The sequence below is a fragment of the Buceros rhinoceros genome, unplaced genomic scaffold (assembly GCF_000710305.1).
Source record: "Buceros rhinoceros silvestris isolate BGI_N320 unplaced genomic scaffold, ASM71030v1 scaffold26572, whole genome shotgun sequence".
NCBI lineage: Eukaryota > Metazoa > Chordata > Aves > Bucerotiformes > Bucerotidae > Buceros > Buceros rhinoceros.
This window is the reverse complement of record NW_010398712.1, coordinates 19,148-39,797: the sequence shown is the minus strand read 5'-3', so window position 1 is coordinate 39,797 and position 20,650 is coordinate 19,148. Positions and strand designations below refer to the sequence as shown.

General features: G+C 37.5%; 1 protein-coding gene across 1 annotated transcript; it reads left to right on the top strand.

The window, feature by feature from the left end:
• Window positions 1-869: 869 nt before the first annotated feature.
• Window positions 870-19,822, top strand: CTR9 (CTR9, Paf1/RNA polymerase II complex component; the record flags this gene model as incomplete). The annotated part of the gene is made up of 24 exons (XM_010131216.1): window positions 870-968; window positions 1,545-1,784; window positions 2,215-2,332; window positions 2,987-3,076; window positions 4,358-4,506; window positions 7,056-7,163; window positions 7,643-7,750; window positions 7,870-8,106; window positions 8,840-8,929; window positions 9,030-9,158; window positions 9,263-9,446; window positions 10,416-10,504; window positions 10,763-10,948; window positions 11,132-11,219; window positions 11,469-11,617; window positions 13,588-13,704; window positions 13,875-14,020; window positions 15,567-15,638; window positions 16,840-16,975; window positions 17,391-17,537; window positions 17,961-18,118; window positions 18,388-18,484; window positions 18,788-18,900; window positions 19,154-19,822. Coding segments are annotated over 24 exons (3,459 nt in total), but the record flags the coding sequence as incomplete, so codon positions are not given.
• Window positions 19,823-20,650: the final 828 nt, after the last annotated feature.

Sequence of the window (20,650 nt, the reverse complement as noted above, 5' to 3'; positions counted from 1 at the left end):
GCTGGTATGCTCAAGTTTTGTATAGTCAAAACTATAAGCCTTTATAAAGGCTCTGATCTGGCCTTCAGAGAAAGTCTCTGCATTGGTAATCAGGGTACAAGCCTGGGTGCAACAACTGCACCTCTTCCTGGCCATAAAATTAGATGTAATGTAGATGACTGAGTAGCAGGTGAACTAACAGACAGTTAAATTGTGTTTTCAGTCATCCCACCTGGGGAATATCTGTTCCTTTTTTCTTGTTTTCCATATTGGAAGAGTAGATCAACATGAGAAAGTAGTACTTGAAAAATAATGGTTGTGTGGTGACAAGTTGTTGATGTCATTTGCTCATGATGACTACAGTTGTTTATGTTCTGGAGGTTAGTCTGTTCTTTGTAATGTTTGCCACTTTAGTAATATCATCATTTTCTGTGGCATAAAGATGACTACAAAATATCAGGGCTCTGAGATATGACTTAAGTATTTATTCTCTGACATCTGATTACTTGGAAGATTTGGACTGTATCCTAGATCTTTGTATTACCTGTAGGAAAAGCTTTAGAAATTCAGCAGTGTGCAGTCAAGTCGGTGATGAGCTAAACAGTAACAAATCTGAGCCTGAAGCCTGTAGTGAAAGAAATTGAGTTACATCTCCACTTATTCCCCTGGCTAGTATCCCAAACATTGGGTTGTTTTTTCTCTGGTGTTTGTGAGAGGCCATTGCTTTGGTCTTGAACAAAATACATTATCACTTCTTTCTTTGTCTATAACCTTGTTTAAACACAAAAAATTATTTGTTTTGTGCTCTGAAATGTCCGCTTCCTTTGAGCTCAGTGATAAATAACATTGTTAATGCTTTGTGAAAAGAAATCTGTATTGTTTGATTCTAGGTTATTGAGCTTGACTTCGATCAGTTACCTGAGGGCGATGAAGTTATAAGTATACTGAAACAGGAACACACTCAACTGCACATATGGATTGCATTAGCGGTTAGTATATATACAAACTGTATATTTAAATATTGTGGTCAGATAATCAAATAATAATTTCCACTTCTTTACATTTATGTCCAGGAGTAACCGAATTGTGAACGGCAACTAAATGGGGTTATTCATTCACTGTTTCTAGGCCAGATATTTTTGAATCGACATATGCATGTTCAGATTTTAATTCAATCTTTTTTCACGAAGCAGTGATGCTTGCTAAGTTGTTTGGTTTTTTTTTCTCACTCCTTAGTTTTCCTGGTTTGTGCCTTTGATAATGCACTTCATAAAAAAGGAGGGGGCAGTACCTATACTATGAAAAGTATGGTGAAAATGTGCAAAAAGTCAAAGAAGTTTAAAGGAAAACCAGTTGATTCTGCACTTATCAATAGCCGAAAGACTTGTGTTTTAACGTAAAAACACCAAGTTGGGATGATGACAGAAAAATTATTGGCAGTATTTGAATGCCTGAAGGTCTGATTGTTTCTACATTCAGGAGAAAGAATCTGTTATATCTAAAACATAAACTTGATATGTTACTTGCTGGGGTAGTATTGTCTGTTAAAACCATATGTTTTATAGTTGGAATACTACAAGCAAGGGAAAACAGAAGACTTTGTGAAGCTGTTGGAAGCTGCGCGCATAGATGGTAACTTGGACTATAGAGACCATGAAAAAGATCAGATGACGTGTCTGGATACCCTGGCAGCGTACTATGTACAGCAGGCTCGAAAGGAGAAGAACAAAGATAACAAGAAGGAGCTCATTACGCAGGCTACCTTGTTGTATACTATGGCTGACAAAATTATCATGTATGATCAGGTAAAACCAAGATCTATTTAAAAATCCCTATTTGTAAATTATTTAGTGATTGTAAAGAAAAGTGTTGATTCACTGAAGGGAAGATAGAAACTGCTCAGGCTTTGAAGTCTCCTCTAGTACATGTAAACAAAACTTGTCTGGAATGTGTGTGATGCTACGAAGAATAATTATCTCTACCTTGGGACATGTGATAGAACTATGTCAGTCAACTTCTGGGGGTTGAGAAGGAAGGATTGGTTGTTCCTCTCTTGCTTGATAATATGTGGAGTTTAGAAGTGGATGATAAAGACCCTTTTTATTTTTCTTCCTCACGTAAGAGAAATAAATCGTGGAAAGCATTATAGCATAGCCAATTAATCTGTCAGGTAGTTTAATCTTCATATTTTACAAAGATAAATGTTTTGCAATTTTTTTTTTTTACCTTATCTAGAATCACTTGTTGGGAAGAGCCTGCTTTTGTCTGCTTGAAGGTGATAAGATGGACCAAGCTGATGCGCAGTTCCACTTTGTGCTCAACCAGTCTCCAAATAATATTCCTGCCCTTCTTGGTATGAGTTTGTGGGTATTTGTGAAAAAACCTGGTCTCTCCAGTTGAGTTTTAGAATGAATTATGTGCTTAAGAAGAGAGTGTGTATCTGAGTAAAGAGAAAGAATGTGATAAAGCAGCATGCACTTGTCACTGGAAACGTGTGACAGAGATTACTTTAAACTTGGGAACTATATGTAGGTGGAAGAGCTAGGAAAAAGTATACTGCTAGCTAGCATCTTCTGAGACCTGTGGGCATACATCCAGTCCAGCTGCTTATATTTCCCTGATGATGCCAACGGAGCTGTATACCCTATCAAAGGTGAAGATACCAGTAGTGAGGGGTCAGCTGGCTGTAACGCTCATATTTTAATCTCTTTGCTAATTAATCTGGTCTTAGTAAGTGTCTTTTCTCTGGATCAGGAAAGAATTAAGTTTCTGCAGAAAACCACGAAACTGTAAATATAATGTGTTCCCATGTTTGATTTTTTTTTAATGTATTTGATATCATTAAAGATAATTAAAGTTGTAGCTGTCAGAACTTTTCTGTTAGTTTTTATCTGTAACTTTTGAAAATTGGCACAGCACAAGTTTATCAAATAAATCAGAAGCTCGTAAGTATTATAACTGCTTTGTTTGTATTTCTGGTGTATTCATAACTGGTGTGTTATAACAGGTAAAGCATGCATTTCTTTCAACAAGAAAGACTATAGAGGAGCCCTTGCCTACTACAAGAAAGCCTTGCGTACCAATCCAGGTTGCCCAGGTAAGACAGAAGGTATTTGGTAGTGAAAGAATTTGCTGTACTTGCAAACTAACTTAAGTATTCATAATTCAAGCTTTTAAGGGCTTTCTTGTGATCTGCATCTGTCAAAAAAAAAAGAACCCAACCCTCATTGTAGAGGAGTTCAGATGTTTGTGGACTCTGTGTTCCTTAATTGTTAGAGAAGGAAATTGTTTTCAGGAAAATACTTTTAACTTTTTCTAATTATTACCTTTTAAAGATCTGTTAGAAAATGAGAAGTCGCATGTAAGAGAAGTTAAAATTTTATGGGGAGAGGGGCAACTGTTCAAGGCTGTTACAGAACCTATTTGAGATCACTTGGAAAATAAGAGTAAGAAAATTATGTATTAGCATTAATAATTAAACAAGACATGAGAAGTAAAATTCTACCTGTAGTGCATGATGTGAGTTTTCCTGGTGGAGTATGTTTCTCTTAATGCAGATATCTAGGAATGCTCTTCGTGACAGCTCTAAAAGCAATGTCTCTGAATTAGAGATACTACCTAACGGTATTTGTTTTAACGTCATAAATACTCTAAAGTCTCTTGAGATATATTTTATACTTTCCCATAACCTATCTGAAAAAGAATTTATTAAAACGTTGATGTGTATTCTGTAGTCTGGTTTAGCATGTTGCATCAAAAGTGGATTTAGAAATGCAAACATCCTTCATTCATTCCCCATTTTCACACAGACACAGATTTGAAACTGCTGTGTATAAGCGTCTCTCTTCTTAGTTCACAGGCAGTCTGAAAGGGCAGTATGATGTGAATTCGGTGTATTAGTTCATCTGTACATGATCAGGGAAGTTAGAGGATGATAAACAGCTTTTTGGTAGTGAATCAGTTGATCATTTGACAAGAAATGTCAAACTTATTTCTGAAGGCCTGCTAGTCTTAGGTGAACTTACCCTGCCTAAAGAGATTTCTAGTCCTTTCATCTGGCAAATTTTAAATGTTTTTCTTTATTAATCTCTAATACATTTCCATAAAAGTAATTTTTTATTTAGTCAATATTAGAGTCTGTTGGTGATATAGACTAATCTTCTGGGGTGTATGAAGAAATAAGACTTACTAATCTGTTAAAGTTAGTATTGCTGCCAAGTGTGGGAGGCTGTCTTTAAAAACAGCAAATAGTTAGATGGCTTTACAGGTTTTAAAGAAAGATTGAAATCCTGCTTTTGCTTTAATTGATGTCCAGAATGTAAAAAAAGTCATAAAGTTGAAATTTTGGGATTCTGAATGTTGTCATCTTGTTCTCTAGCTGAGGTTCGATTAGGTATGGGCCACTGCTTCGTGAAACTGAACAAGCTGGAAAAAGCTCGCTTAGCATTCAGCAGGGCTCTGGAGCTAAATTCAAAATGCGTGGGGGCTTTGGTTGGACTGGCTGTTCTGGAACTCAACAATAAAGAGGTGGGTCTGGCTTAAGAATCCATACTCAGTTTACTTCTTATCTGAAAAAGCAACTGTTTTAGCCTTTGAAAGGTAGTCCAGTTCTTAAAGGAGGCGATAACTTCTGTGGTTAAATAATTTTAAGTCTGTGTCACTGTTGAATGATGTTATAGATAAGTACTTGTTATGTGAGCAGTGCATTCTGAATAACTTTCTTCCGTTGTTAAATATCTTCAGCTTTTGCTTATAGAGGTCTTAAGTAAAGAGAAACAGTGCTAGGTTAACTATTTTAATTAAATTAAAATCCGTGGTGACATGTGTGAATGCATGTCTACTCACTTAAAAAAACCCAATAGTGCTGATATCAAAATCTTACTTTAATGAGCAATAGTTACAATAAGTATGATATCCAGCCTTCTGTAGTCATCTGTGACTCTGTGAAGGTGAACTAAATCCGTTTGTGCTCAGGATGCTTTGAAAGTCCTCAAACACTGGGAGACTTCACTTCAAATGGCAGCTCTATTCCAGAGCATCGGAAGTGTTTTTTGAAAGAGCATCATGCTAGCAGGAAGGTCAAGGTAAAAGAGGAGATTAATCCTGGGCTTTAAGGAACATAAGCTATCAAACAAGCGTTAAAGTTGTGTTCAAACTGCCTTGGCATGCATGTCATAGGGTAAAGCAAAGAGCATGGAAGAAAACATTTTAACTAGGCTGATGAAAGTGATGATAAAAGGTGTTCCTACCTCTCTAGATGTATCGCTAATAAAAACCATAAGCTCTTATAACTTAATTGGGATCATAAGATCTGAGATGATTAATCCATGCTGAGGAAGTTAACAGTGGAGGATGGGACCTTTAAATGTTTAGGAAAAAAAAATTCGTTACGTAATTGTATGTTGCTAGAAGTTGGTGTTACGCTATCTGTAGAACACGTAGCTCCCAAGAAAGATCTTTTGTTAGCAAAGAATGCCAGAAATTACTTAGTTTACTACATCATGGGGAAAAAAAAACTTGTTAAGACTTCCATGAAGAATTCCGAAAAATGTCGGCACATGAGTTTTCTTTCCTTGAAAATACAGCGAAAACCAAAAATATTCTAAAGTCAGATTTTATTAAATAATTCCGTGAGTGAGAAACTCATGAGAAACTCTTTCTTGCTTTTTTCTTAAGGTCTTTTGACTAAAGTCGAGAGATGAGCCCACACATCATAAGCTTCAAAAAGCTGTGAATAAAAGTTGACCCATTGAAACACTTTTTTTTTAAGCTTTCTAAGAAATGTATCATCTGTGCTTTACTTCTGTTTTCACAACTCACACTCCAAAGTTAGTTCGATATTGAAGAGTTGATACAGGGGAGAGAAACAGTTTCTCTGGGGAAAAGATTCTGAGTTGCAAACTACTAATTGACATCTTTTTTGTGCTTGGATAATTCCAATGTTTCTCCCTCCTAGAACACGTTATGATGTCAAATCGGGGTTGAGATTACACGTTGTTTTCACTGAGGTCTGTCTTAATCTTAGTTTTCTTTAATAAAAGTGCTCGGGAGCTTTGAGACCTGTAACCATCTATTGGATTTGGCTGAAATTGGACACGTGACCCAAATTATCAGAGAACTCAGACATCCACGTAGTGTGATTATAAAACCCCTTTGCCTTTGAAAATGAAACCGGGAATTATTCAGTATCTCCTACTCAAGGTAGGTTTGCTAGGTTTGCAAAGATAGAGACTTGTGAAACTGAAATTGCAGTTTTTAGCTGCCTGTTGGACTTGTGTCTCAACCCCATAAAACCTAATCTGTGCAATAAGATGAGTTTTTGCTGATAATAATTGGACAGTAAAGCACAGATGTTACATGATTACTAGATACTGTTCTTGGTGTTTCTATTCAGAAATAAATTCTGATTTAAGTTCATGTGCTTGTGATATAGATCTCATGGGTATTCCAAATAAATAGCAATTACTTTATCAGTGATGGATTTGAACTTGTAGGTAAGTCAAATTTGTACCAGTGGAAAACTTTTAAACTGTTAACGCTTTTTTAGGAAAGCGTATGTTGATACAATGTTATCCCTGTGTAAACACAGCAAGCTTCTACCATTTTTTTTTTAATTGCAGAAGTTCTGGTAGCTCTTCATTCAACCTCTGAAGTTCTTGTTTAGAATTTAAACTTGAGAATATTTTAATCTCACTATCAAACAAATTATGTAAAAAGTTTGACACATAAGCCAAAGAGGAACTGGAAACATTCAACAGAGAAGGAAGGTTATCGGGGTGTGAGTGTGAAATGTCAAAGGAGACCAAGGTTAAGTTGTCGGGTTTTTTGTTTCCTAGAAAGTCCTGCTGTCCTCTTATTCCATCCGTATGTGGTGGCTTCACTTCCCATCTTTATGCTCCCATTTTCCATCTTTATGCTGCAGGGAGAAAAGCTAGTAGCTGAATTTACTACTTTTTCTGTGAGCCCACAAAGGTTTTGTCAGAGTTCCTGCAACGGCCTGGACTGAAGAATAGCTTTGAAGATGTTAATAAGATACAGTTACTGAGGTGCCGCTGATACATGTCTGTTTCGTCTAGGCTGATTCCATCAAGAATGGTGTTCAGCTCCTCTCCAGGGCTTACACAATTGATCCCAGTAATCCAATGGTGTTGAATCACTTGGCTAATCACTTCTTCTTCAAGAAGGTAAGATATCTGTGAAGTTTTACAGTTAAGTACTTGATAACCTCGGAACAGCAAGGATTCTGGTGAAGGATTCAGTCTCATTTCATCAGGCGAAGTGGTGTCTAGTATAGAACTGTTACTCTGGGTGAACTAGAGTCAAGTTTTTGACTTGGATTTTTGTGTAAACTTTTCTCAAGAAAGCCAAGAAAAGGTACGCTTATTCTTATGTCAAGGTCATCTGAAGGGTTTTTGTTGTGTGGTTTGGTTTTTTGTTTTCTTCTCCTGTGGGTTTTTTTCCCTCTGCCCCTTCTTCCATGCTTTAACATATGAAATAGGGAAAGGAACAGTAACCACTAAAACTGAATCATTTGTTACTAATTTAGTCACTACTATGGCTAAAGCTTTCTTGTATGTTCTGTCTGTCCTTGTTTAAATAATAAAACATTTGACCATAAATAAAGTGAAGGCTTTCAAATTTAATTTAACTTCCTTTTTTTCAGGACTATGGTAAAGTACAACACTTGGCTCTTCATGCTTTCCATAATACGGAAGTTGAAGCAATGCAAGCAGAGAGTTGTTATCAGCTGGCTAGGTCTTTTCATGTACAGGTAGGGCAGTTTTTAAAAGACTCTGAGACTACACTTAAAAATCTGTGTTACAGAAGTTCATACAAAGCTCACCTGTGAAAAAAACACAACTTGTTCTTTCTTTACTTCTTTTTAATTAGGAAGATTATGATCAAGCTTTCCAGTATTATTACCAGGCCACTCAGTTTGCCTCATCATCTTTTGTACTTCCGTTTTTTGGATTGGGTCAAATGTACATTTATCGAGGGGACAAAGAGAATGCATCACAATGCTTTGAAAAAGTTTTGAAAGCCTATCCTAACAATTATGAGACTATGAAAATCCTTGGATCTCTTTATGCAGCTTCAGAAGATCAGGAGAAACGAGATATTGCAAAGGTGAGTTTTGTTTCTGTCAGCATCATGCTTTTACATACAAGAGTAGATCTTGAAAATCAGACTTGAAATGAGACTATACCTTAAGTTGCATAACACTTGGCTGTAGGTATAGATGATTTAATATTGGCTGTCGTGAGAGATGCTGCTAACTGTGGAGAGTCATAACTTGTGCACAGAACTGAGAGTCCTACTGAGCTCTGGCTAAAGCAAGTCCAGGAATTTAGAGGAGCTACAGTCTCACGTTTGTATTTGGAACTCTGAAAAGGGCAGAATTCTTCCCATATATGCTACAATCCTCTGAAGATGGTAAGTTAGTGACTTCTTGGAAGGTAGCAAATTAGCTAGCAATTTCCAGAAAACACTTGTCTTAGCTTATCTGGAAAGCCAATATTATGCTTTTTTTTTTTTTCAAGTGAAAAGGTTTTAAAAGCTGATGTTGAGTAAATAAATGCAAAAAATGTTAAGACTCTTCTTCTCTAGCTTCTCATGCTGGTGTAATAGTTTCTGCTTCTTTAAGACTTTAAGCAGGTATTATGTTCTACAGAAAAATGCAATAATGAAGGGAAGAAACTAATGCAATCTTCTGTGACCAAATTGTGCAGATGTTTAGGATGTTTTCTTTTGCAGTGTGGTGTATCTTTCTAATGTTAAGATTAATACCTTCACTCAATTTTTTTTAAACAAATTTGTGTGTCCATGAAGAGGCGTAATTTTTTTTTCTGTTGTATTTCAGGGACATTTAAAGAAAGTCACAGAACAATATCCTGATGATGTAGAAGCATGGATTGAGCTAGCCCAAATTCTAGAACAGACTGATATACAGGTATTATTAATATACACTTGGTGACTTCCGTGTGTGTTTTTCATAAGAAAAAGAGCCCTTTCTCTTCTTTCGGTCATCCGTGTTCTCTTTCTGTGTAAAGGGTGCTCTGTCAGCCTATGGGACAGCCACACGCATTCTGCAAGAGAAAGTACAGGCTGATGTCCCTCCAGAGATTTTGAACAATGTGGGTGCTCTGCACTTCAGGCTGGGAAACCTAGGAGAAGCCAAGGTATATAATTACTCACAGTTTGAATTGAGTTTCTTGATCACCCAGAAGTTTTCCCTTAAGAATATTCTGGAGTGCTTTATTCCTTTTTTCTTTTTATACTTTAGAAATATTTTTTGGCATCACTGGATCGTGCAAAAGCAGAAGCTGAACATGATGAGCATTATTACAATGCTATCTCTGTAACAACGTCCTATAACCTTGCCAGACTATATGAGGCGATGTGTGAATTTCATGAAGCGGAAAAGCTGTATAAAAACATTTTAAGAGAGCATCCTAATTACGTTGATTGTAAGAAACATTTGGTATTTTAGTTCCACGGTACTCCTTGTAATACCAAATATCTTCTTATTTACAGTATTTTCTGGTCTCCTTTTATCTGTCTTCACTTCTTTTCATAGTAGTTTTGGGGCCTGCTTACCTGCCTGCTATTTTCCCCACTTTTTTTCAAGGCCTGCATCATCCTTATAGCCCAATATCAACCTTCAAACCTCCTAATTGTTGGTAAATTGTACTGTACTCCTAGCAAAATTAGCTTATCTAGACTTGCATGCCTCTGCTCACCTGCTCCCCACCCAAGCCTTAGCACCTCAGCACTTGGGTGCAGTCGACGCCATCCACTCAATACGCCCAGGCTCTGGGTAGAAAATAGGGACTCTTTGGGAGAATTCCTTTATCTTGCGCCTTGGCCTTTATCCAGGAAGGAAGGGCTGTGGGGGTGTTAGCATAACTTCTATGGCACATCCTGGTTTTCCCCTCATTCTGCCCTTCCTCTTGCCTACAAGAGGCTGACCTGCAATACTTGCTGGTGGTAGCCCTTGCTCAGCAAGCTGCAGCACACAGCACTGCCCCGCCTGATCTATAGCCTTTTTCTTGCCTGTTTTCCGTTGTCACCTGTGAGCTGATACCTTCCCAAAGCTTGCAGAGACGGGAGAGCTGTTTAAAGTTGAGGGAGGAGAATTATGTAACTGATGTATCCTTTCTTTGAGGTTTTTCAATTGTCTTTAACTTATGAAACCAATTAAAAACATTTACATTACTTTAACAATTGAAAATTTGCAATTTCTTTATCACTGTTGTGGATGGACGTTCCTTTTCATGTGGTGTGTCCTGTGAATAGAATGAAAGATGTCTTAATGTTTGCTGTCCTTAGCAGCTCAAAAAAAAGATTTCTTTTGCAGTTCATGCATGGCCAATATTTTCTTTGTTTGAGATGACTTTAACCTGTTTCCTGATTCCTATTGTATTTTATATTTTTAGGCTACTTGCGCTTGGGAGCTATGGCTAGGGACAAAGGAAACTTTTATGAAGCCTCTGATTGGTTTAAAGAAGCACTTCAGATAAATCAGGTTTGTAACCCTTTAAGTGTTTAAAGTTAAAATACTTGAATACTAACTTAATTTTATTTTCTTTCTGTTGCATTTTTATTTTGATTGTTCACATAAACTAGGGGAAGGAAAGATAACTAATATGCTCTCTGTGTGTTTTGCTTGTTGGTTTTTTTTAGAAGATGGAATTCTATTTTAGAAAAATAGCGTTTTATACATGAAAAAGTAAACTTGCAAGGGAAAACGATGCTTTTGCAACCTACATGCATTTTTCTTTAGGACCATCCAGATGCTTGGTCTCTGATTGGCAATCTTCATTTGGCTAAACAAGAGTGGGGTCCAGGTCAGAAGAAATTTGAAAGAATATTGAAACAGCCCTCCACACAAAATGATACTTATTCCATGCTGGCTCTGGGCAACGTCTGGCTGCAGACTCTACATCAACCCACAAGAGACAGAGAAAAGGTAATGGGCATCTGTCTGCCCTGTGTGTGGGTGGTTTTTTTTATTTTATTTTGTATGCTCTTAGGTATTCATAGCCTTTTTTTGATGCCTATTTGGCAACTTATACTCTATAAAACCTCTGGGCAGATCTTTTAATACCTCATTAGAGATGTGAGTGATCAGTTGGGGTCCCTCTGTCCACAGGAGAAGCGTCACCAAGACCGTGCGTTAGCGATCTACAAGCAAGTACTCAGAAATGATCCAAAGAACTTGTATGCTGCTAATGGCATAGGTGAATATTAGACTTCAATTTTCTTTTGTAGGTGATGAAATTCTTCTGTTTCATGCTTTAATGTAGGATTGTTTTTGCAGGACCTCAATGCTATGTAGTGGAGCACAGGAAAGAATAGCTTTCATGTGGCAGCTGTGTCACTTAGTTTTTAATGGGGAACTTTATTCAGGCAATGTTTTGTTTTCTAAAGTAGGAGTACGTAGTACTTGAACCTGAAAGCTTACACTGTACATACTGTTTTTCCCTTAGGAGCTGTATTGGCGCATAAAGGATATTTCCGTGAAGCTCGTGATGTTTTTGCTCAAGTGAGAGAGGCAACAGCAGATATCAGTGATGTGTGGCTGAATTTGGCACATATCTATGTAGAACAGAAGCAGTACATCAGTGCTGTGCAGATGGTAACATCTCTAAGTTGAACTACATAATATGTTGGGTTAGATGACTTCTGGGTGTTTCTCTGCTGTCATAGCAGCTGTGAAAATGTCAACGTTTTAACAAGTTACACCTCTATTTGTAATATGTTGGCTGTGAAGTCTAGATTTAAAAACAAACTGCCAAGTGTGGGTAAGGGGTAACAAAGCACCTACCAACTTGTCCATTTTGGGGTTTTTTAGTAGCAGAGTTAAAACGTAATTGGGTTAGGATTTTGGTCTAGGAATTGGTTTTTAGTCAGGTTTCAGTCGGTGTAGTTACTGTATGTGATTGACATTCAGATGTTACTGAAGTCAGTGCAATTTGCTGCTGGGATGTTTAATAGCAACACTTCCTATTTTTGTTCTTGCAAATGATTGCTTAAATAACAACCAGCTTTCTGGAAAGCTGACTGTGCGGTGATTTCTGTTACCTCAGTTAACATCACAAGGTAATTCATGTGGGAAGAAATCTATTGAGGTCATCAGTTCAAACTGCTCAAGCAAACTAACTTCCAAGTATGAAGCCTTTGTAACCCAGTTGACTTAACTGGTTAATCAAAAGCATACAAGTAAGCTAAAAAAAAGTGTATGTTGGACAGGACAGAAGCTCGGAACAAATTTGTTCCATTAAGATTGAGTCCACATTGAGGCTCAAAAATACTTAATTCAGAGTTATCCTGAAGCTTTTTGTGATGTAAACATAAGGAAGAGATACTGGACCTTTCTTACCTGATCAAAGCTTCAGTAATCACTATCCTCCAATGAACTCCTGTTCAAAAAAATCTGGTAACATAATCAGACTAATTCTGTTGTGTTTGAGTGAGGTCTGTTGTCTTAACTGACCTGTTTTTATTGACAAAAGGCCTAATGAAAATCTAATTTTAGCAGTTGTTTAAGCAGTGAATTACCATGGGAAACTGGGTAACATTTTCTGATTTGTCAGAAAAACATTGTACTAATTTGCTAACGTGTCTAAGTAGATCTGTTAGTTGAAATGTGTTTATTTACAGAGGTGTTTTATTGTTCCCTGGGTTTGCTATGCAGTTGGCACAAGCCACAGTCTGAAATACGTGATACTGGACTCAAAGGCAGAGAAAGTGAATTTAATAGCCTAGCTTACTGCAGCCACAGCAATTATTCTAGGGAGTTCTCTACCATAAAGCATACAGATCTGAGGCAGACTTGAGCTAAATATAAAATCTTTGACTCTAAAGATGAGTGAAAATTGGGTATTAACAACATGGTGTGATCCAAGAGTAGTGACTCCAGGCATTGTGGTTCAGGGTAGCTTCTGTATTTGAGCTGGAAATAAAAATTACTTTGTATTTCTTACTATTTTGGAGGTTTAGAAAGAGTGAATGATTCCTTGAGAAAATGTGCCAAGCAGAAGGACAATTTTCATAACTGTTGGAAACTTTAATTCTAGCCCCACAAACCCTATAATAAGTTGTCTTTTACACTTCGAACAACTAGACAGCCCTTTGCATGTCAGCTAGGTGGGCAGAACAAATCTGGCGTTATCTGAAAGGTGTGGATTTTCTTCTTTAACTGCATCAGATATATAGAATTACTACATTAAATATATTTGAAGAGTCCTGTATGAATAAAGAAAATGGATTTCAGCCCCCATACTGCGGAGAATAATTGAGCGCTCCTAAAATGAATTGTGTTTGTTAAACATTGTTGTAATAGATGGTACTTGCGAAGTATTTATGATATTTTAAGACCTACGTAGCCTCCTGGATATTGCCAGTTTCCAGAACTATTAAGTACTGCATTGGAATAGCAGACAGAATTTTCTGATTGGTGAAAAGGAGGCATCCATGTAGCATGACACACTTCTTTAAAACCACAAAAGACATATTAGCAGTAATGCTTTTTGGGAATAGAAACATTTTCTGGAGATAACTAACCATTGTCACCTCTCAATTTGTTTTGTTTTGGTTTTGTTTTAGTATGAAAACTGCCTCAGGAAGTTCTATAAGCACCAAAATACTGAAGTTTTGTTATATTTGGCCCGAGCACTCTTCAAATGTGGCAAATTACAGGAATGCAAACAAACTTTGTTAAAGGTATGAATACTAAAATATGATATCACAGAACAAAATTACTGTAGTTCATGTTTGTGCCTCTAAGTTCAGGAGTCTGGGATTGAAATAACGTGCTTACTCTCTGCATGTCCTTCCAGTATACCTCTGTATTCTGTTGTAGCCTATCTTAAAAACATGCCTTTTATTTATAGGCCAGGCACGTAGCGCCAAGTGATACAGTCCTTATGTTTAACGTGGCTTTAGTGCTGCAGAGGCTTGCTACCTCTGTCCTGAAAGATGAAAAAAGCAATCTAAAGGAGGTCCTTAATGCTGTGAAAGAGCTGGAGCTGGCCCACAGGTAAACAGGATTTATTTCTAATCATTATAATCTATTTTGTTGTTCCCTTACAGTAAATCTGCAGTATAGGTCAAAGGTCTGGGTAGAATAGAAGTCTGTAATTCTCGAGTTTATAGTAAGAAAATAAAGATTGGGCCTGAGCAAACTATGCACTCAGACTTCACTCCAGAGCCAGTTTTGTTTGGCCAGGTGGCCAATATGTGTTTCTCAAAGGGTTTTGTTTACTGTGCCCAAGATGCACTTCCTCCTGGAAGAGCATATTGGAAAAAAAAAGTTGAAAACTATTCTATGAATTTAATACTTTTTTTGACCGCTTCTTTCGAAATAACCTATAAGGCTTACAAGCAACTCTGTTTGTAACATACAAGCCTAGTTAATGACTGGTAGTCCTCGAAAACTAGTTTTGCCCTCCTGTTGGCAAGTAAAGCCAAAGTACTCTCATGGCTTAAGAACAGAAGCAGTTTCTCAAGTGCATTTGAGATCTTTTACTTCTCTTTTTAAAAAAAATAAAATAATTCTGGGCAGGAAACAGTGTAATCAATCTGATCCAGCTGTCATCATCTTTTGAACAGACAGCTCTTGATCATTTATTCTGCTCCTAAGTATTGCTGATGTAGCTGGGGCTTGCTTTATGCGTCTCTAGCTCTGCTGTTGAGGATGGATGTTGCCTTTCAGTAATTTTGTCAACTAAAGCCAGCCTTTCATACAAGCAAGCATTTCACAATTCCAGTGCTTTCCACAATGCAAACTAAACATTCAAATACAAATTCTAACTTGAATTCAGTTAGGAGCTTGTTACTTACTGTATTGAGAAAGTTGCGTGAAAGCCTTTAGTTTTTACCCAATAACTAAAAATTCAGATGGTCTATCACTTTTTGGAAAGTATTTCCCACAACATAAAACTTGAGCAAAGATTACTTTTTTCATAGGCACAAGAATTTGAGTTCAGTCTTAGCACAAAACTACTTCACTTGAAATGTCACTGATGGAGTGTGGGAAGAAATTGTGTCAACCTCGAAAGATAGAGTTTTTTTCCTTTAAATGAATAGGAGTAGCTGTTTTCCAAACGGTGATCGTCACAGCTTACCCATCTTCCTGAAGGCTTGTGCTGTTCACAAGGGCCTGCCAGCTAGGTTCAAGGAGGCTGTTCTGGAAGGATATTTTAAAAAGTTTTCCTTCCTTTTCTTATGCTTGTTTCAAGCTCTTGAGCTGTGACACATAAGGAATAAATCTACTGGGATCAGCAGTGCACTTACTGCTAGGAACCAGTAGATGAAAACTTGGAACTCTTGTTGCTATGTTTTGTTTGTTTCTGGGTTTTTGTTCTGCTCTAGAGTAGGTTTTGAAAGTTTTAAGTTTGGATAACTGAATGTACGTCTATACTGTTGTATTAAAAGGGCTGCACACAGAGAAATAGAGAGTTTCCTCATCTGTTGAGTTTTACAGGATTGTAATTTGAGAGTAAAAAGCTTTGCTTCATGACAAAATTACAATAAATGCGTAAGTAATGCCATATTTGCTTAGTTTTGTTTGTTGTTTCCTGCAGGTACTTCAGTTACTTGAGTAAAGTAGGTGATAAGATGAGATTTGACTTGGCACTTGCTGCTACAGAAGCCAGGTAAAAAACCTCAAAAACAAAATCCACAAAAAAATCCTTCATTCAGATACCAAGTGGAATGAATATTTTTGTCTTGTTTTTTCTTACTAAAAGTGTATTCTAAAATTTCAAGTGACCCTTTCTTAGAACAATGGAAATGTAAGTGCAGGGTTACTCCTTATTACTGTTTCATTCTTTTCTTGTCTTTGCTTTCTAACGTTTTATAAAAACTTACACAAACTTCTATAAAAAAACTCTGAACATGCGGTGTCTGCCATTAGCTGGAGCCTGCAAACCTTCAGCTGTTTTAATGGCAAATCTTCCATCAAGTGGAATCTTCCATCTCACTCCATGAGAGTGCAGTGACACTTACTTGAATTAAACATCTCTAGCTCTCACTGATTTGACTTTAAACATAATCTAACGGGTTTGCTTTCATGGAGGTTTTCTGAGGTAGTTCATGGGAGAGTAGCATGGGGCAGTTACTGAAACATGAAAAACTTTACAGCTGTAGAGCCTGGTCTGCTTTAACTTTTGCTCAGGGTAATATGAGCTTGTACCGAAGCCTATTCAAATGGTTTTCCTTGAGAGCTTATTTAAGTTATCCACTTGGTGTGTCCTGTTTCATTTATTGCACATCCCAAGATTTTCATAGCCATATGCAAAGCAGATCTGATGGCTGTCTTGCACTGTACCTCTTAAATGGCATCGTCACTTCATACAGAGAAGAAAATGTTAATCTCCGTACTAAAATGTCATTGTATCATTGGCTAAAAGGGTGTTAAAAGTGCCTTGCTTTAACATTTCATGAGACCTGAACACTTTATGCAACCTTAATTCTTACACAGTTGGGTTTAAGGCAGGATTTCTACCTGCCTTTCTGATTAGGTTTGCTAGTATGTTGTGATTAAATGCAAGTTTTTACTTGTGAAGCTGTCCAGATCAGTTGGGATGATTCTTTTCATGTTCGCACGGCTAAATTTTAATGTGAAGCAGTATGTTCTGAAAATGTGTATTGCAATTGTATATTCACTTACGAGAAAGTGCTTTAGTTAACTCAAAAATCTGTACTGCTCTACTCTTCTAGCAGGCTATTTCGAGTAGCTTTTTGCTTTGTCGATGAAGTGAACGTAGTGTTGTGATACGTTGCCTTTATGAAAGTGTTTCTTCTTGTAGTATTTGTCTGCCCCCTTCCTTTAGTTGACAACACTGCGTGTTACAGGCAATGCTCTGACTTACTGAGTCAGGCCCAGTATCATGTGGCTCGGGCCCGCAAGCAGGATGAAGAAGAGAGGGAGCTGCGTGCAAAGCAAGAGCAAGAAAAGGAGCTGCTTCGCCAAAAACTACTTAAAGAACAGGTTTTATTCTGTTACATTCTGTATATTATGTTTTTAAAAGCCTGCATTTTTAAGAAGTGTACATATCAACAATAGAAATGCTCCTATTGCTCTGTGGTGGTACCTGGTGTTACTAATGTCTAGTAGCTATTTTTCTTAGTTATAGTAAGTGCTAGCAGAAAATGTTACAGCTAGCAGGGGATACTCACTCTTCCTTCCCCATAGCCTCAGAAATAGATTTTTATTTTTCTAATGGAATAAAATTGGTCTGCCATCAAATTTCTGTACTGGTAGGCTGGATGAGGAATCACCTGGTGCGACAGTTCTTTCAGACTTCTGCCTGCTCTCACATAGGCTTGTAGAAAACTTTTTCCCCATGTGGACCTTCTGCTATGACATAGGCTGTCAAAAGTAAATTTTTTTCTCTCTGTTTTAGGAAGAGAAGCGCCTAAGAGAAAAAGAAGAACAGAAGAAACTTCTGGAACAAAGAGCTCAGTATGTGGAGAAAACCAAGAATATTCTGATGTTCACGGGTGAAGTAGAAGGATCAAAGGAGAAAAAACGTGGTGGCGGTGGAGGCAGGGTAGAACAGATTTTTTTATATCTATCTCCTTCATTTTCTCTTTTGATACATGGTCTCTTGAAGTAGCACAGGTTTCTACTTTCAAGCTTCTAGGCTCCTCTGAGTAGAATTGCAAATTCTTAATACTCAAATGTAAAAATTGGAAGCTAACACTTTAAAACTCCATGTATGGTGGCATCACCAAAATCTGCTCTATTCAACTGTTACAATAACAGAGGATGGTTGTTTTATTAAATGCAAATTTGGAATCAGTTTCTAAACAGTATCAGTCTAGAGATTATGGGAAAATCAGAACAGAAAGGTCTATGTTTTCCTATCTTGGAAAATGTGTTCACATAAAGTTTCTATTTTGAATTGTTTTCTGATAACGTTTTAATGGAGGATGAGTAAGAGGCTATATTGTGGGGCTTTTATTTATTACAGCGTTCCAAAAAAGGAGCAGGGGAATTCGATGAGTTCGTTAACGACGACAGTGATGAAGATCTGCCTGTGTCTAGAAAGAAAAAGAAGAGGAAGGGTAGTGGTAGTGAACAAGATGGGGAAGAGGAGGAGGGCGAGAGGAAGAAGAAGAAGAGGAGGAGGTAACTGATAACTTCATTAGTCTTCCCTGAGAAACAGTATCAGCTTTGAAGTATATTCTCATGCAGTCTTCCATAATGGTTTAAAAAATTAACTGTTGTCAGGATGTCACATGACTAATTTTTATTTACATATCCATATCATAAGATTTAAACAACCCATCTGCAAAAACTTCATAAACTAGACATTTTTTGAGACTGGTGTTTTTGCACGTGTTAAGTTTTTTTGCAATCTTATGTTTTACATCATATAAAATATGTTTCTGTTTAAGACCCCAGAAGGCGGATGAGGGGAGTGAGGATGAAGAACATGAAAATGGTCCAAGACCTAAAAAACGACGTCCACCCAAAGCGGAGAAAAAGAAGGCTGTAAGTTAAATCCTGAGTAACTGCATCACTTTCTAAATATGCGTTTGGAGTTCAGCATTACCCTAGTTCAGAGAGATTTATTAACGTTTGTCCTGTAGCAAACTGCCTTTGAGCTTATTTTTATTCTGCTCCCCTGTTCCTGCTTCAGAGATGAAGGATATTTCCAAAGCCATCTAGAACTAAGTGATAGTAAATGGAAAATGTTTCAAAAGCAGGTCTGGTTTCCGGATCTGTTTCTCCAGTTGGGCACTCTGCTTTAACCAGCCCCATGAACAAGCAGTCCTTTGTTTTTCCTCTGTACAGCCCAAACCAGAACGTCTGCCTCCTTCAATGAAAGGAAAGATCAAATCAAAAGCCATAATTTCATCAAGTGACGATTCTTCTGATGAGGATAAACTCAAAATTGCTGATGACGGGTAAGAAACTTTAACTTTGTACGTACTGAAGTTTCAGTGCACGCTTTCAAGAGAAACTGCAGTGTTGTTAATAATGAGATAGTGCAACGATAATGAGAAGCCTTTGATTGTACTCACAACGTTACCTTCTATCACATTAATTCTACTGACTCTTTTCATTCTGATAACACTAGCATTACTGGTGTCTCATTTTATTTTTAACCCAAGGATAATGTCTTTTAATACTGGTTTTTTTTTTTTTCTCCCCTTACAGACATGCTAGGAATAGCAACAGTGACTCTGATGATGGGGAACAGCAGCACAGTAAACGCATTGTTTCTGATAGTGATTCTGATAACAGAAACAAATCTGGTAGTGAGGCAGGTAGTCCGAGGAGATCCAGTGTCCACCCATCTGAGGAAGACTCTGACAGCGACAGGTCGGCTAGGAAAAGGAGGCGGTCTGATTCGGAGCAGTCTGACAATGAGTCAGTACAGTCAGGGAGAAGTCGATCTGGTGGTTCAGAAAATGAATCTCGCCCGGCTTCTCACAGTGCTGACTCAGACAGGGATTCCGAGAGAGGATCTGACAACGAGGCCTCTGGCAGAGGATCTGGTAATGAATCTGAACCAGAAGGATCCAATGATGAGGGATCTGAAGGTGGTTCAGATGACAGTGATTAGATACAGATGACAGACCATCTTTTTAAAGTGTTCATGTAAATATATTTCAGTTATGACGAATATCCAATTTTTATATTTGAAAACTGCAATTTAAAAAACCCCTATTGTTTTGGTAAATCGTCATGAGACCTTCCTGTGATTCTTTCTGTTAGTGACTAATGGATGTTCCCCGAAGTTGGCTTATGGTGTGTTCTGACATTGGAACTGCTGTAGGTGAAGATCAGAAACCCTGTACTATAATCAGCACACCCAGGATGGAATGCATGTGAGAACTATGGAGCAAAAATCTGTTTGGGTGGTTCCGGTGTGGCTAAAACTGTGTTCTGTGCTTACACATGCATAGATGGACCGTAAGATCCTACCAAATGGGACAAAGAGCTGTGGATATTTATCTTTTTCCTCATTCTGAATAAAGGTCAGTAGGGAGGTTTTTCTTACTTTCTATTAAAGAACACATTTGCCATTCAACTCCTTGTGTTTCCAAGAGTTTATTCTTTTGCTTCTTTTTGTGTTAAATCAGGTGAAAAGATGCAGATATTAAAGAAATTTATAAAGTAACAATGCAGATGTAGATGAAATATTTAAATTGGCAGGTAAAATCAATTTGGAGAACTCCGTATTACTGAGGAAAGCTGCCAGTGTCACAATAAACTGTTCCTGCTTATTTGCCTGGAGTCATTTATTTTTTCCTCTTAAAGGGTATAAGCAGAAAACGTGAAAATGTTGAATTTGACAAAGGAGTCTGTTTTGAGGAAGTAGTCTTGATGTTACGTTAGCCTAAGTGCGTGGCTTTTGCAGTGAAGTCCTTCCGTACAATGTGTTCAGGAACAGCACAGAAAAATTGCTGTCTTGCAGACTGAAGTGAATTGATTGCTCCCTGCCGTTTGGTATTTTGCCCCAGTCCAAAAAACCCTTTTTTGTACCTTTTTTCATTGGTCATCAAGTCGTATGTTAAGCATTTGCTAAGAGAAGATAATGTAGATCTGGATAGCGTACCACTGTTGTTTTTAATAGACCGTATAGCCTAAACTGTGTCGCTTGCTTTTAGAAGGCCCGGGTTGTCACTGCTGATAAATTCACGTCAAGTA